Source organism: Anser cygnoides, chromosome 1 (genome assembly GCF_040182565.1).
Source record: "Anser cygnoides isolate HZ-2024a breed goose chromosome 1, Taihu_goose_T2T_genome, whole genome shotgun sequence".
Classification (NCBI taxonomy): domain Eukaryota; kingdom Metazoa; phylum Chordata; class Aves; order Anseriformes; family Anatidae; genus Anser; species Anser cygnoides.
Genome location: NC_089873.1, coordinates 16,208,595 through 16,226,223, shown reverse-complemented (window position 1 = coordinate 16,226,223; position 17,629 = coordinate 16,208,595). Strand labels below are relative to the sequence as shown.

General features: G+C 41.5%; 1 protein-coding gene across 1 annotated transcript in view; it reads right to left on the bottom strand.

Moving 5' to 3' along the window:
* Positions 1-15,890, bottom strand: part of ABCD2 (ATP binding cassette subfamily D member 2) — a 48,883-nt gene extending 32,993 nt beyond the window's left edge. Inside the window, exons 1-6 of the mRNA XM_066989848.1 lie at positions 14,639-15,890; positions 13,080-13,260; positions 9,708-9,829; positions 6,772-6,940; positions 3,330-3,424; positions 1,823-1,968 (exon numbers count right to left, since the gene is read on the bottom strand). Coding sequence (XP_066845949.1) covers positions 1,823-1,968; positions 3,330-3,424; positions 6,772-6,940; positions 9,708-9,829; positions 13,080-13,260; positions 14,639-15,559 — 1,634 coding nt within the window. The 5' untranslated portion in view covers positions 15,560-15,890. The remainder of the gene's footprint in view (positions 1-1,822; positions 1,969-3,329; positions 3,425-6,771; positions 6,941-9,707; positions 9,830-13,079; positions 13,261-14,638) is intronic.
* Positions 15,891-17,629: the final 1,739 nt, after the last annotated feature.

The window sequence follows — 17,629 nt, the reverse complement described above, 5'->3', positions numbered from 1 at the left end:
CAGAGTCTCTCCAAAACTAGTTTTACTTAATAATATATTGATACTTTTGTTTTCAGAATCTACATCATATTAAGGAAAAATACTGTTTTCCACAAACATTCTATCGTCTTTAATTTTATTTTTATTTTTTAATTTTATTTTTTAATTTAATTTTATCGTCTATCTAAAATTACTGCTAATTATTACATAGAGCTGCTTCACACTACGCATTTTGAAGGTAACAGAATAAAAAAGATCATGTCCCAAATGCCTTATAACTATTAATTGAAGAGAATAAAAATAAGCAGTCCTGTTTTGTAAGCACCTTATAGACACTAATGTGCTTAATTAACCTGTTAGTTTTATATACCATCTTATTTATATCTCCCTTATAACTGCAAGCTCAGAATGGCAGATACCCAGTAATTATCAACTTAAAACATGCAAGTAACTTTCTCAGACAAACGTATGATGAAATATGCCATGCAGTATCTTTCTACACACATTTTACTGCTTGTTAACCATGATTTACATACACCACTGTAACTCAAAGGAGGAGACATCTGTGCAGGTATAAACCTGAGACAAAAAATAAGAATTAAACTGTAAAACACTTAACAACTTGCCATAAACCCAGAATGCTGTGGTTCTTGCAAAGGTGTTAATGAAAGGCTGTACTTCTTGAAGACACAGATGTAGAAATCTACGGCTTTAGAGTTAACATGAGGGGAGCCATAAAATAATGGTACTGAAGTAGGAACCTCACATACTTCACCTTCCAACTCCATGTCTCTATTTCATAATCAAGTCGTCTTGATTTTCTGCTAGGAAGACTGTGTGTAGGTAGGTAAAAATATACGTATAATTTACTTTTGTTGTCTAACTTGCAAATCAAATTTCTTTTCTAGGCAGTAGCACTCAAATAACGTAATGCTTTCCAGGAGAGTCTAGAACATTATGTGATGTACTACGATTTCAAAATTTTCTCTGTGTAGAACTTTTATGACAGGGGCTGACAGTAAATTATACATAAATTTGAAAAAGTTATAGATAAGTTGTCTGCATTACCTTCAACTGAAGCAAAGAAAATCTATTCATCAGTTAATGTTTTCCATTCAGCTTAATAACTTGTACTTTTTAAACAAGACTACAAACTGTGCCATGAATACTTCTTTTGCCCTTGGGAAGAAATGAACTACAGAAAGCAATCAAAGATTCTCAGTGTTTGATCTTGCTTTCACAAAACAACCTAGTTAGAAGTCTCTGAGGAGATATTCAAGATCAACTGCATTAAATTATGTTCTGAGAGTCCAATAGCATATCAGAGCACAAACAAAGCATAAAAAAGCTGTTTCCCTTTACTGAAATGAACCCACATTATGAAAAAGGCAATTTGCTGTTAATATCGGATTGGATTCTTGTCTTGCAGTGTAAAAGCTGAAGAGCTGAAGTTTTTACCATTATTTTGAACAATTCAAAATACGGGAACCAAAACACTCTCACTTGGTTTAATCTTTGGTTTTAAAATGAAATCAGAATTACGACCTATTAAGTCTATTTCAAATTTGTTTCAGATTCTAGTCAGTTCCCTTGATCCCAATCATAAAGGACTCTTTCGCCATCAGGGAAGCGTAGTGTCCATCACATTTGAGCTACCCCTTGTCAATGACTAAAGATTTGAATAACCAACAAAAAGCAATCTCTTCTTTTAGCTCTCTCAGTACAGCTGAGGTGGTGCTCACCACCTTGTAACTGGGCTCTAGATATCACAGATGGAAAATAAGAGAAGCAGGGTCAAAATGCATGTAACCAGAAAAGGTATCACCTTGAGCAAAACACATACCTTTGTGGTATATAAAACATGTGCTGCGGTGGGGGTTTGTAGAGAACTCCTTCATACACAGGCCACAAACCGCTTAGAATTCTGAAAAGCGAACTCTTTCCACAGCCATTAGGACCAGTGATTAAAAGATTCATGCCCTCCTCGACCTACAATAATAACGAAAATGAAAATATGTTACTGTGCAGTAGATATGACACAAGGTGCTCTAAGAACCCTAGAGGGAGATATGCAAGCATTTATATCAAATTATCAACCCTTTTCATTAATCACCTGCACATTTTTTTATGCAAACATTCTGGAAACAGTGGAATTAGGTATAATAATGAAAATAACTTCTATAATGTCCGAGTGTTCCTATACGGTATGCTAATTATATCAAAAGATCAATACATCGCAGTCAGAATCAATTATTCTAATGCGGATCAGGCCCAAAGTTATTGATGGCATACAGAGCAGTACTATGCCCATCGGTAATAATAATTTAAGCTATGTGAGCCAGATCAAATGATTTGGAAAAATTACTTCATGTTGTCCTTTCCTACTTAATTACCAGTGTTATTTTGGGTGCAATACACTTGGTTTTATTCATTTAAATATTAACATGCGTACATAGGAGTATATATATATGCATAATTACAATGTCAATGTTTTATATAAATATACTGACTGTTACATTATAATTTTTGTTGGTTTTGTCTGCGGAGACAAATAAATAGAACTGTCTCCTTGACTGTAATGTTGTAATTTTACAAATTTGAAATTCCTACACTGGAGCCATAGGAAGCCTTGCTATAAGTAGGACCCTGTCCTTCTAGTTGCTAATGCCTGTACTGCATAGAGGTGACAAGAGGAACACTTTGCTTTAGCTAAATTAAAGGACCTGCTGGAATTATTCAAGTTAGCGTTCCGGTAATTTCAACTATTTTTAAAAATAGTAACACCTGCACTGGTACATCAGGATATGCATGGGAGTAATTCAGTGAAGGTCAACAATTAAAATCGCAAGCATCTACCGAGTGGTATCTGTAAAAGATTTTTAAAAACAATCCAAGTTTTCACTGAGTAAAGACTCCACTTTTACCGAGTAAAGGCTTGTGAACTATACTGTCAACTATTAGTACTGCTCTTTGTGATCATCAGCTAAAACTAACTACATACTAAGTTTTTTTCACTGTTGCTGTGAACACAGACCTTAAAAGGAGCCCATGTGAATAAAGCATCCCAATTTCACCGAGATTAAGTAAAACGGATGCAGACTCTCATATATGCCCTTGAAAATCCCAGGTCTCCTTTTTCAGATGGAAACAGCACCAGAAATCCTCTCTTCTCTTTCTTTGAGCAGGATAAACTACACATGTCTGCCTCTGTCGAGCTACTATGCCTACCTTTCTGGACTTCCCCTTTTATCCATATGCTCCTCCAAGTACTTAACATAAGGTACATGAATTCTGTGTTGTTTATGTTAATGGGATGGCAACAATCAGAAGATTCTTGCATATCATCTTACTTTGAAGTTTAGTCTGGAAACCACCACATCGCCATTCGGAGTAATAATTGGAACATTTTCACAAATAATTCCATGTTCAACATCAATAACTTTTCCTAGAAAAAAAAAAAGAAAGAAAACACCAACGTTTAATTTTTTGGAAACCTCCCATTAAGCAGTATCTTGCAGCCTTTGTGCACAGCTGAGAAGTATAAATTGGTGAGTTTCAACTTGAATAAAAAATCTGGGTAATGTATCTTAGGTGGTCAGAAAGACACAGTCAGTATTAGCCAAAAGTGTGTAACGGATCCAAAATTTCATTATAAATATAATGCACAGTATGCATTAGAAATATATAATGCACTACAAAGAGACATTTATTCACATCCTACCTGTATTTGTTGTATTTTGTTTTAAATAGGTGGTCGTTATCAATCAGTAAGAAAGTTCAAGGATAGCCTTGGACACAGGCAGTCTAGTCCACCTTCTGTTGGAGATTTCACTGGAAAATGGAATCTCCTTTTGCTACCCGCTCTGAAACTGTAAGCCCAGTTCAGCCTCCCCCAGAAACAAGAGCAAAGGATAAAATATTTAGTGGCTCGCTTCTATCTCTTTTTGAAGCCACAGACAGTGTAAAAGTCTGAGAAGTATTTGTGGAAACCTCTATAATATTATTTCACTCCAATAGCTATATTTACTATCTGGGTTAGTGGCAAATGTAAATATACAATGCCCATCAGACATTTGGATGTATATAACACATGGACTTGGAAACAAACTCTTCTGGGAATAATTAAAAAAGAAATCAACTCTACCTTCTTGGTTGCCTGCAGATGGATTTGCCTAACAAAACCCAACAGCTGGGTTCCAAGACAAGTACCAGAAATTATCTTTATGCACCAGATGCAAAGAAAAAAGAATCCCCCTCTGTATTAGAAGGCTGCACATTTTAAAACTTAGACTAATCTGAATAAAGAAAAATGGAATTAAAGAAAAGTTGAGTTTATTATAAAGGGATCTGGTAGTATTTCCTTCAGGTAACTTGAAGTTTTACATTTTCCTTTAGGAGGCTCTTTGTTCAAGTTCTTCAAACTTTGTCAAACTATAACAAACTGGGCAAAAATTTATGTGTCATGTATCAGCCCAAGTGTTCTTTTTTTTTTCCTAAAGTAAGTTATATTTAAAACAGTTCTGCGGTGTTCAACATGAAATTACGGAAAACAAAAGTGTTTTGCTGTCAAAAAAAAAAAATGCAGCTTTATCATAGCAGGCTCTACTGCCTTCAGACTCCTCAAAAGCACCTGGTATGCAAATGAGAGATCAACCACATCACAGATTTTGACAGATTTGGCCAAGACATACTTTAGTAAAAGAGGGCCATACCAGTCACTCAGCATGCATACACCCACTGGAGTTAGCATTCATCTGCCTATATGAAGGATAATTTTCTGTGGAGACAATCTCAAGCAAATTCTGCAAAATTCACGCATATTTTTGAAGCACTTGGGTACAGGAGAGAAATTGTAAATAAAAAAAAAGCTATGATACAAAATAGTAAGCCAAGTAAATATTAAGAAAACTTAATTCTCATTTCCCAAGTTCAGAGTGTTTGACTGCAGGCTTAGCATGCCTTTAAAGCTTGTTGGACATAATCAGAAATACAACTTGCCAGTACTTCTGCAAGATGTACACAATTATATTTCAACTTTAAAATTCCAAATTGTTATATACACAACAGATATAGCAATATTACTGCCTGTTAAAATATTCTAATGTTTTTCCTATTTTCACGCTGGTCGTATGGATAATAGTGAACGCAAGGCACACAGCACAAGCATTATTTAGGGACATAAGTTTACTTTGGATGATTTAAAAAGAGTACGTGTTGAAAAAGCCTTTGGAGAAGCTGAATATTACATTTTTTCTTTTCTAACAATGGAGACATACACGTTGTGAGCACGTGTTCTTTCATCCTCATATAAATCCACTGTGCAGGGATTTCTGAAGTATCAAGACTGAAAGACAGGAGGAAAACCAGTATACAATGGAACCTGTCATAAAAATAATATGGAACCTGTGGCCTAGATTCATCTGGCCTAAATTCCGTCTAAGTCCTTGCGTCCTAATGTTTTGTATTGGCTAGCTGCCTCTGAAAGCCTGCAAGCACTCGGTAGCAAACACTAGTCACCGCGACTTAGGAGGAATTCAAGTCAGATGAAATGTGCCTCTGTGGAGGAATCAAACCTCAGGAAAAGGCTGTAGAAAAAAAAGGAGCAGCCTATTACTGTACTAAACCAAAAGGGAACACAAACAGCATTCTGTCACACCCAAACGTATTTGTTTTTAAAATGCGTACTTATCTAAAATAGCCTCAAAACGACTTTGTTGTTCCCAATGAACTAAAACCCTTTTTTTCTATAAGATGTCATTTCTTTTAGTGCCGGCCAAAGATTGCCAAGATTTACAAGATTAAGACATCAGCTGTTTCCACAGCTATCTATTCTGCTGCATCAGACTGTCTGTTTTGAAGAACCTTCTCAGAGGACCGTTGAGAAATTCGTGCTGAAGGGCAATGCTGTTGAAATTGTAAAAAAAAATATTTCATAGAGAGCATTCTGGTGCCTTCAACTCAACTGATATTTTGGTTTTCAGAGGCCAGAAGGTGGGAAGCAGGCTTTCCAACACTAAAGAAGAGATGGGGAGCAGAAGGGGGCTGTTGGGAAAATTAGGAAAAGTTGCAAAATCTGTATGATGTACCTCAGAGAAAAAAGGAGAGAGATGGTACATAATGGAACATAATAAGAAAGGGATGTACACAGAAAATGCTTCAGGGAGGGTGCAGATAGAAAAACAGTGGCACCAAAAGGATACAGGACAGAGACAGGAAGAGCTGTAAGGAGGAAGTGCATGTTGATCAGATCATTTGGGAGATGGGGGCAATGGTAAAGTTGCCAGCCCATTTCCAGTTGACAATTCCCACTAAATGATGAAAAAATGAGCAAAGGCTGATAGTAGCTGAAAACAAATTCTTATTTTTGTCAAAAACTACTGAACCAATCTATGTCTCCCTCCTACCCCAAACAAAGCCACCAAAAAATGTCCTGTTTGAGGATGAAAATGTTACAGTCTCAGTTTTCTGGGGAAAAAAATGTCAGAGGAAAGCAGGCACTGCCCATGTAAAGATACTAATACCACCACCACAACCACCATCACTAATAGTATAGTTGAAATACCTTTTTCACTGAAAGTTTTCACAGAATATACTTGATCAATCTTTGTGAAAATGTTTTAGAAAAGCACTAAATAAGCACAGGGTTACAAAACAGCAGGAAGATAAAATGGAAGGCAACATGGTCTCTGGAGGCTGACTTGCTGCAGAAACAAAACCTCTGTTCAACTACTGCCCCGTTGCACCAGCCAGGAATTCCCCCCCGAGGAATATATAAAAATGTGACTTAATTACCCTTGATTTCTAAGGGCCCATTGATGTGTAATTCTGTTTTATCTCCATTCTTACTGTTGTTTTCAGACTCTTGAATAATGGCAGTTCTTTTGTAGATGCCTCTCTTCACCTCGTCGAAAACAGCAAACATGTTGTAGACACGGGCAGTGTATCCTGCTAACTCAGTAACCTGCAAAACAGTAAATGCCTCATTTCAGTTACACGACACAAATTCAAACAATTAGATGCTTAGCCAAAGACTCACGAAAACCATTTCCAGCCATTCTAAGTCACTGCTTCTCAGATGTTATTGTGGAAGGATCAATGATGCATCTTTCGTCACCTATCAATTTTCCTCTGTTGAGATTCTGTGCTAACCCAAATGCCACCCACAGCTCCTACCAGCCAGCAAACAGACAGTTTGAGGGGGACGAATTTCAGCCAGTGTAATTCACTATAGCTCTAGTAAACGAGGAGGTTGCAGGGACTGCTCTTTTCCACTGATCAGTACAGTCTTCAGCCTGTGGAGGACAGCTACGTTAGATAGCTGAGAATAGCCTATCATACAAAAGAAAAAAAAAATCTGCATTTCCCAGGAAAATAAAGACCAACAGCAGTGAGAAAAATATACACCCATAATTATTCATTTCCCTGTGTTCCCTAAGCCTCCCGAGAAAGGTGTGCTTTTCCTGTGTAAAACAGGTAGCACCAGGGCACATGCTAATGTAAAATACGGTACAGAAAAGAAACGACTCTCCTATCAACTGCATGCCAGAGCACCAGAGCTAAATCTGAGACCCTGGTTTACAACTGGGAATTTTTAAAATGGTGAGGTCTCTTACAGGGCTTTCTCATTTTTAAAATCCTTTTATCTATGTTACCACCTGGTGAATACAGAAAGAACAGATCTCCGGTCCTGGTGGTTTCCTATTCACAGGCACTGACACGCCAAGAACTCCCAAAGAACTGCCTCCATCTGCCGGCAGCAAAAAATTGAACCTGGGCATCTTATTACATAGGTATGATTAGATGATTTTAAAAAGACAGGTTTTTATACTAAATGCAGAGAACAAGATAGGAAGAGCAAGATACAATCCTGTGCAAACTTCACTGTTTGTGCAAGATTCAGAAGTGAGTACTAGGCAGGGCCATCACTCCACTGCAAGTTAACTAGCTACAGCATCTCAAAAAACTCAGTTTCAAGAGAGTAATCAGCCACTGTTTCAACTCCATCAGTTGGACACTGTCTTGCCCTGTTGGTAATTGCATTTACAGCTGGGAAAAGTACTGGGCTAACAGCGCCTGAGGCTGTAGGAGCTGTAACATCGTTCTCCACACTGGAGTCCTTCTAGCAAATTCAGTGGTAACCCTTCTAGCAAATAGCAGCGACGCTTGATGGAGAAAATCCTGCACATGATGAATGAAATGTGCACCAACAGCACCCCACAAGAAACAGAACTTGTATTAAGTTTCTAAACCATGACTCTACAAACTCACTTTGTCAAAACACGAAGTACTACCAAAACTATTGAGCTGCAAGCAAAAGTTGAGCCAACCTCACCTGCAAACTGAGCAACATTCACTGGAAGAAGGCTGCTGTGGTGGATCAAGTGGGCAAGAACTGGAGCTTCACTACCACTTTAAGTGGAATGAAGCATACTATCATTTTTTGGAAACTGCCTGAATTTCTGCAGTATTTCTTGAAGAAAAGTACAAATGTAAAATTAAGATGGAGGTTCTAAGAAGTGATCTTTGATCACATACTGCCTGGATTAAAATTTCACCACGTGATAAAACAAATGAGTTTGTTCAGCTGTTGCTACTACTTTGCAAGGATTTTTGTTTCCAAAAAATGAAACCACAATGTTTGTAAGTCCCCATGTACATTATATAAATGACTAAATTATGGAAAATAGAGTAGAATAACATCAGTGCATAATAGGTTATCTGGCAGTCTCATAAGAGCAGAGGTCAAGAAGGAAAACAGCTAAAGCAGCATAGGTCAAAATCACAGTCCATTAGAGAAGAACACTTTGTGAAAAAAAAAGACAGGCTCTGGCTTTGTCAGAGACTGTATTTGAAGGCGCCAAACTACCTCTCCTCTCCCAATTTAAAAAGCTGTAGCTATTAATGGCTGGATTCCAAGTAATGGAATCCATAGTCTTTGATTAGCTGCCCAGCTAATGCATGTCTCCTCCCATAAAAGGGGTCCCCACCAAAAGGATGAGCAAAAACTAGCTAAACAAACACAGAACCAAATGTAGAAGAAAATGTTGAGGAGAATAACAGAGCTTTTCCTCTGCTTAACAGTCTGCACCTAGAGAAATCCCCCAGAGAGAACACAGGTGAAAGTCCAACTTGACTAGAATTGGGGTGAGGTCCTGAAACCTCTCTGATCCTCCAGATGAACATCCTGTATTTCTGGGCTACCTGCAGTCCTAAGGTGGACTTTTTTCCTGCTAAAATTTCTCTACTTTGCAAAATTATTTACAATTTAACAGGTTCAGAAAATACTAAAAATGGCTCTAGGGTTTAGGCAGCCAGAAAATAAGCATTCCATTCTTTTTGCATTTCATGCACTTTTCTACATGGGAGTCCCAATACACAGTCCACTGGGAGGAGGACAACCTGAATGCAGGTCTGTGCTCCAAACAGAGGGGGAATCTGAACCCTTATCACTCAGATTCCAGGAACTTCTACTGTACTCTGATGACACCTGAAGACAGGTACAACAAATTACATTTATGTGTTGCATCATACTGGCAGCTGTGCACTTTTGACTCTTGGAGGACTTAAATCTAAAGACCAAACTCTAGTCATTTCAAAGATCTCCATGGATTTAGTTGCAGTAGAATTTTCCTTAAAAATAACAATTCTATTTTTTAACTTTACATTAGATGTAAATCCTGTTTTACTTTTATTTCCTTTCTGGTTCGCATTTGACTGATGTACGATACCTCTTTGTATGAAGACATGATCCTTTCAATAGCATCTGCCGCAGAAATCAGCAGGTTTCGTGACGTAGTAAAAGTTTCTGTTCTTTCACTAACCACTGCCTGTTTCTGGCCATCTTCAATCTCTAAAAGTAAAAAATAAAAAAAAATGTTAGATATTCTTCTGAAAATTATCTCTACCAAATAAATTATGATTAAAATGTGAGCCACTATAAAGCAGCTTTCAAATTAAGAAAAAATTAACTCTACAACAACTACCCTTTGGAAAGATCTGGTGAATGCAATTAGCATAGACAGCTTGGGAACAATAAGTGGGAATATAAGGAATTCATCTTCTTATGCAATACCTCCTATTCTTTTATACTGTTTGTCTACCTTGATAATTTCCTTTTCATACATAATTATGCAACTGAAATTTTTCAGAATATGAAAAAGTGAAACCTAATTTGAAACAGATTTCTGATAGAACGTTTATTGGTTTTGCAATTATTTGTTTTCAGCCTTGTTTTACTCACTTAAAATGAAACATTCATATCGATGCAAACTTGGCAACATTTCTGTAAGAATGAAGCAAGTTATTTTATTATTAAAGGCATGCGTTTAAATAAGATATTTTTCTCTAACAACACAGCTTCTCTGTTCATCTGACCCAAGAACAAGAGTATAGCAAACAGTATTTTTTTTTTCTTGGTAACTGCCTCATTTCACCGACAAGATCAGGTTGTAGAAATCTACTGTCCAGACATCTACATGCAGTGTCAAAGCCAGATGTATGTATCTTTCTGTCCTCATTAGGTACTTCAATCTAACTGTGGTTTGTTTGTTGTTTTTTTTTATTTTATTCACACATTCAAAAAGGTATCCCTACAAAATTACATCTGAATCACTGAAATAGGCTATACATCATTTAGGGAAAACTTTATAAACTTCTCATTTAATAAATTTGTTCATATACACTATATATTCCTTTTTCTGTCCTCAGATGGTCTTGTAACTTTTTAGTAAGTGAGACACGTGTTCCTATTTTCTAGATTAAATTGTACAGCACCAGTACACCATCAACTAGTCGCATGTAATCTAGCCACCTGGAACGCAATGAGAGGTATGTTTTTATTAAAAAAGACAGGAAACCGCTTGCAATGAAAGGAGGTATTACAAAACTCTTGCTCATGTAGTTCTCACTTCTTTGGAACATCATTGTCACTCCAAGAAGAGTAACCTTCAGTTAATTCATTACTATAAACTAAATTGAAATTTGTTTCTTCCTTCTCAGAGAACCAAATTTAACTGGTCTTGTTGGGAGTACAGCCCATGCAGGGTACATAGAACTATCAAAAGTATGTCATTTAGGAACCGCCCATGTCTTAACTACACTAATGCAGTATTCCTCTTGAATGAATTTTTTTTAATCTGCTTCCAGCACCCAGGCTAGCTCATTTCCCAATAGTTTGGAGATCTCTACAAACCGCTGCATCAGTCATTTCAGGCATAATTCTGGGGGTATTTGAAAAATTAAAACCACACAGAATTTATGAGCATTTTGCTGTTCTGAAACACGGTCTCTAGTATTACATGCCTAACCCACCAAGATTGCTTTTCTCTAACTTTTCCCCAGACATTTTTCATACAGCCTGCCTCCTGTGTTTAAAGTGAGACACTATAACAGGGCAGAGAGGTTATATATACCTGAAATCTCAGGTCTGATCATGATACTGGTTTTTTGATACCAATTCTAAAGTAACAAATGTCCTAAAGTAATGAATCCAGCCCATCTAGTCCTTCAGATTTGAACCAACTTGCTTCTGATCTGCTGAGACATGAAGCACTGTTTTACCAGCTAGATCAATGTTCGTTCAAAGTTCAAGTCTGCTCTATTATTTGAATAGCTGTTATACTTCTAGCTGATCTTGACAGTGTTGATTTGTCGTTATTAATAATGTGTTTATGAAGCATCATTATGATATGCCTCTGGGCTCGATAATAAGTTCTGTGCTTTAACATTTCGTGTTGCTGGTAGCAAATATTCTGCTTCTTTACAACATGAGCTATCTCCTTGTCTTTTTTTTTTTTCTCCCACATTTGAAAAGTATTTATCAAAAGAATATCCATGAGTAACAGGAATGTTATTTAGTTTAGCATGCACGCAAATCAATTATCACTCATTTGTTCCATACACTTTCACTGTGACTTAATCCCCGCAAAGGACATTCTTTTTCATTTTTCAATTCATGCTGTTAATACCAGCGAGATACTTACAATGTGTGGTCTTGACTGCACTCATTCTCATGCTAGCAGACAGACTCTTAAACTGATTAATCGCTTCTCTGTTGTGCTGAAAACCTTCACTAGTTGCATGACGTAAAATGCCTTGCTACGAATTAGTCTGTTGGGAATAGGACCTCCTGGTATTTCTGATGCCGTTACCCAGATGCCAGCCTTGGTCCTGATATAGTGCCCTCCTGAGCCATGTGACGGCCAGTGGCTCAGGCAGCTGAAAACCCAGCCACGTGCAAGCACAACTGCAAGCCAGCTAAATAACGTGAGGGCAGGTTGAACCAAGCTTGTCCAGTTGGACAGCCCTGATTTGGAATGTAATTACCAAGACCTACACTGAAAACAATCCATTCATTCCTGGTTAAACGTATCAAACATAAAATGCATCCTTCTGCTTACACTGTATCATCTACACTTAATGAATCCCAGAAAATTTGTAATATATCCTGTGGTTCGAGTTGTGCATAAGGAAACCTGTTGAAGCAAACTCCCTGACTCGTCTTTACCACTCCCTAATTGCCCTTTTTTTCTGCTCTCTTTTTCTTATACCATCTGCAATAACAAATGACTTGAGTCTTCTACCACTTCCTGGAAAGCTGGGACAGGATGTCAAAAATGATGCCATGCAAGCCTGAAATATGAACATCATCCCTCTTCCCTCAGTGAGTCAGGGGAAAATAGTGGTTCCTAACAGGCCAACATGTAATAGAATAACTAATTGTAATTACAGTATGGTTTGTGGGATGAGGAGATAAGCTCTCTAGGAATGTTAGTAAGTATCAGTTTGTAAAATAGCGGGAGATGTTGCAAGAATCAGCATGCCATCCCAACAAACTAGTGAACAGGACTGCAAGTGTCATTACAATCTCATGTCACACCAGCATCCTGAATTCATGCCGTTTATCGGGTCTATGTTTGAAGCTGTATCTTTTGCATTGCTCCCTCCTCAGCTGACTTCCTGTGCCTGAAAGTTATCCATGAGACATGGATCTGGTAATAAAGTCTGTGCACAGTAAATAAATCTGAACAACATTTAAGGAAAGGATAGTCTTTTGAGGAAGTATTGAAGAAACATTTGGAAATCAGTAAAAAAGCTATTACCGCCATCCGCAAATCCCGTTGCAGTGATGATGGGCACAGCGACCATAATCATACCACAGCTACTCCAGACATACTTCATCAGGAACTGCTCTATCATGATGTACCACAAGCGTTTGGATAAAATGAGATTCATTTGATCTGTCAAAGCCTTGTAGCTTTTTTGCAGTTGTTTCAGTTCTACCTACAGTTAAAAAAAATAAAAATAAATAAAACATTTATACAATGCAACAAACATGTATGTGCCACACAAGTACATTCACATATGTGCACAAACTAATCAATTATCCAGAGTTGTGGCTTTTAAATCTCATTTACTGTGTGGTACTTCATCTTCACAGTGCTGCACTCTCTCAGCAAAAGTACGCAGCTTTAGGGGAGTCAGCAGACCTGGTTCTTATTTACATCATTGTCCCTGGATGGCCCACTGGCAAGTTTTCAGTTCTTTTAAGATCTCTGATATATACAGGAACAACATACCAGGCAGTCACTATAGCTGATTCTAGCAATCAAAGTAAGATTGATTCTACACCCTTTTAATGAAGATGCAGCTGTAGAGTTTCACAGCAACTGAAACTTCTCAAATTGGAAAGCATTTGGGGATCAATTATCTCTGACTTGCAGGGCTCATCACTGAAATGCAATGCTTCTTGTTTTTGTGAGCGGTCTAGAGGAAGAGAGAATTATCCCAAGAGGTTTAACAAGTCAAAGACAGTTCCAAGTCAGTGTGACATAATGCGTTCTGTTCGAGCCAGTATACGTGGGAATAGAAGAAACTGTTTAATTTAGCTGCACTTCAGACGCTACTACAGGCAGCTTTAGAGCACAATTGCTTCTACCAAAACAAACCATTTGCATTATATAATCGTTGCTAGGACTGGAAGTGTTAGTAATACGTCAGGCTAGCTTCCAGTTTTCATTTTCACCTTATGCGATACCACTTGTTTTTCCAAATCACGTTTGAAAGCTCTTACAGCCAAGATTCACTTCTAATAAAATACTAAGAATTGCTTGGTAAGGTGGCTTTAAAACAAGCCACTGGTTTATGTAACTGCGACTGCTGAAGTACAGTACTTAAGCTATTTTAAGACTCTGATGACTATATCTTTGCTTAGCTATGTAAAAGAGTGTCAAAGGTTGTAGCGATCTCTACTATCATAGAGTTTTCCCCTCGACTTTCCGGTGTGGTTTGGTTTTGATTTTGGCAGCATTAAATCTGGTAGCTCATAAACAAAGAAGGAAAAAAAAAAAAAAAAAAGCCTGGAAGAGTTAAGCGGAGTGCACTGGGTGGGAGAAAAACAATAACGACGATTAGCTTTCTAGAAAGGCATAGGGTACGGCTGCAAAACAGGAACACTGTCAGAGCATAAGGGAACTACGCTCTGCTCCCCCCAGACACTGCCTGTGAGATTGCATTTTCCTAGGAAACGGGAAGTGCTAGCTGTAAACAGGTTTAAATGTCAGAGGGACTCAAAGTGCTCGGAGAGGGCGGCAGGGGAAGTGCAGGTCAGCTCGGGCACTGCTGGAGCAAACCCAGCACCCTCAGATTCTGTCCTCCTTACCTTGTGCCCCCGGTAGAAAGCGATCTCTTCCACATTGGCAATGATGCGTGAGTGCATGAAGCGCAGGTAGCCCTTCTTGTGAGCCTCCTCAGCCACCAGCTTGCCGAACTTGGGCGAGCAGGCTTTGAGCACGCGGGCCGTGGCGTAGACGACGAGCCCAGCCAAGACCGTGGGCCCGATGGGGTTGGCGCCCCGGGACCGCGCCGTGCGGATGAGGGTGTAGGAGGTGAGCATGACATCCAGGATGGGCTTGGTGAGGTTGGAGTAGAGATGCGCCACCGACTGCGAGAACATCATGATGTCCTCGGTGAGGGACTGGTCGGGGTTGGCCAGCCTCCCGTCCATGCTGATCACCTTGTAGTAGGTCTGGTTGGTGAAGTAGGTCTCGTAGGCATGGTGCACCAGGCGCGTGCGGAAGGCGAGGGCCAGCTTGCACTCCAGGTACCGTATGGTGCTGTTCACGAAAGTGGCCGGGATGGCGATCATCAGCCATTTGATCAACTTGACCACGAAGCTCCTGGGCTCCTTCTCCACGATGCTCTTCACGATCTTCCCGTCGAGCGCTGCCACATAGATGGAGAGGAAGGTCCTGGAAACCAGCGCAACGGAGTGGAGGCACAGCAAGCCCAGCTCGGCGCTCACCAGCTTGGGGAAGAACAGCTTGCGGAGCTCCAGCAGCTGCCTGAAGAACTCCGCGTTCACCGCCGGGGGGGCTCTGCCCGGGCAGCCGGCGCCCCGCGGCTCCCCCCGGCCGGCATCTTGCTTGCCCGCCCCGCCGCCCGCCCGCCTCAGGCGCCGCCGGATGACGGGGTAGAGGAGCCGGAGCCCGTAGGCGGCGGCCACCAGGCACGCAGCCCTCTTGGCGGAGCTCGACCGGCTCCACTGCACCCTCCGGGCCGCCTCCTGCAGCATGCGGCTCATCCTTCCTCCCCCCCCTCCCCTTCCTCCTCCTCCTCCGAGGCTCCGCCGGCAGAGCTTGCGGTTCACGCCCGGCGGCGCGGGTCCCCCCGGCGGTCCTTCATGGCTCTGCCGGTGCCCGGCTCCCCCCTCGGCGGCAGCGGCCGACTGAGGGCTGCCTTCCCCCGGCCGCTGGGCTCCCGCAGCGGGCGGCCCGGCGCCTCGCAGCCCGCCCCGCCGCCCACCATTGGCTGCGCCGCGCTGGGCGGCCCCGGCAGCCACCCGGCGGCCCCGGCCGCAGCCGCTCGTCGCCGGGGCGGGGGGAAGCTGGGCCCCGGGGAGGGGAGAGGCTGAGCCCGAGGCCGCGCCGCCGAGCCCTTTCCTTCCGCCTGCCCTGCGGCGTGGCGCCGCCTCCGGAGCGGGGAGAGGCGCTGGGGGGGGCCGGCGGGGCCTCCGCGGCCCGGAGCGCCGGGGAGGGGGAGCGGGAATGACAGAATCATCTAGGTTGGAAGAGACCTCCAAGATCACCTAGTCCAACCTCTGACCTAACACTAACAAGTCCTCCACTAAACCATATCTAAACGTCTTTTAAAGACCTCCAGGGATGGTGACTCAACCACTTCCCTGGGCAGCCTATTCCAATGCGTAACAGCACTTTCAGTAAAGAAGTTCTCCCTAATATCCAAACTAAACCTCCCCTGGCACAACTTTAGCCCATTCCCCCTCGTCCTGTCACCAGGCATGTGGGAGAATAGACCAACCCCCATCTCGCTACAGCCTCCTTTAAGGTACCTGTAGAGAGCGATAAGGTCGCCCCTAAGCCTCCTCTTCTCCAAGCTGAACAAGCCCAGCTCCCTCAGCCGCTCCTTTTAAGCCTTGTTCTCCAGACCCCTCACCAGCTTCGTTGCCCTTCTCTGGACTCGCTCGAGCACCTCCATGTCCTTCTTGTAGCGAGGGGCCCAAAACTGAACACAGTACTCAAGGTGCGGCCTCACCAGAGCCGAGTACAGGGGGAAGCACGCAGGCAGGGCTGTCAGTATCGGAGGGAGCTCACCGGGCTGCGGGGGGCTCCCCGTTGCACCTTCCCTCGCCTCAGGGTTCAGGGAGTGCGGTGCCGGGCTGTGGCAGCGCTGGGAGATGGAACCACCCGCTCCCAGCCCCTTGGTGGGGTGCCTGGCCGCGGGAGCTGGCCACAGCCATGCCAAGGGGTTGGCAGTAGGGGCGGTTGTTTGTTGGTTTGCATTTCTCGCTCCCAAATTCGTTATCGCTGCTGCTTCACTTGTTTGGGTAAGGTATTGTGTCTGAAGTCACTGAGGGAAGAGCAGAGTCCTTAAAAATCGACTTTGTGTTCTTCACGCTTTAAAAATGAAGTGACTGCATCTACCGGTATATCACAAAGCATCATTTAAGATGTGTGAGACAAGCAGGTTCAGAAAATGTGCTCCAGGCATTCAGAGGAGTCCTACCTTCCCCCAGGCATGCACAGTGAGGCCACGTAACCTCGCTGTGACTCAGCACACGCAGAGTTAAATTAAGTCTCATTACTGATATAAAACAGCCCTCTTCGGACAGAGTGCAATGATGATGTTTACATAGTAAGGCAAGCTTCGGGGTGAAGAAATAGTATCTTTGGTTTGAGAGAGACAGCTTTGCTTATTGTAACCTCCAGGTGCCATCCAAAACACCCAGCAAGCCAAGGCCAGCAAGACATGACCGTGTAACATCCATTGCTCACTTCTTCTGTGGGAGGCTGCCCAAATTGTGTCCACAGTGAACTGGAAAGTTATGTCAAGAAGATGTGGAGTAATCTTGGGTCTTACTGGAGTTTCTGCCGGTGGGGAAAATGGTGATCTAGGTGACTCTGCTTGGCAGGAGGGTCAGACCAGGTGATCTCCAGAGGTCCCTTCCAACCTCAATTATTCTGGGATTCTATTCAGACAGGCTACTGATCTGGATAGAGGTCCTTGTATTTTTTAATGCACAATTCAAAGCCAGGAAGATGTCAAAATCTGAACTAGAGCAGTACAGCTAACTTTCAGTTTCTAAATAAAAGTAGGCCTGGTTTCACTGCTGATTACTTCATGAGTAAAATAA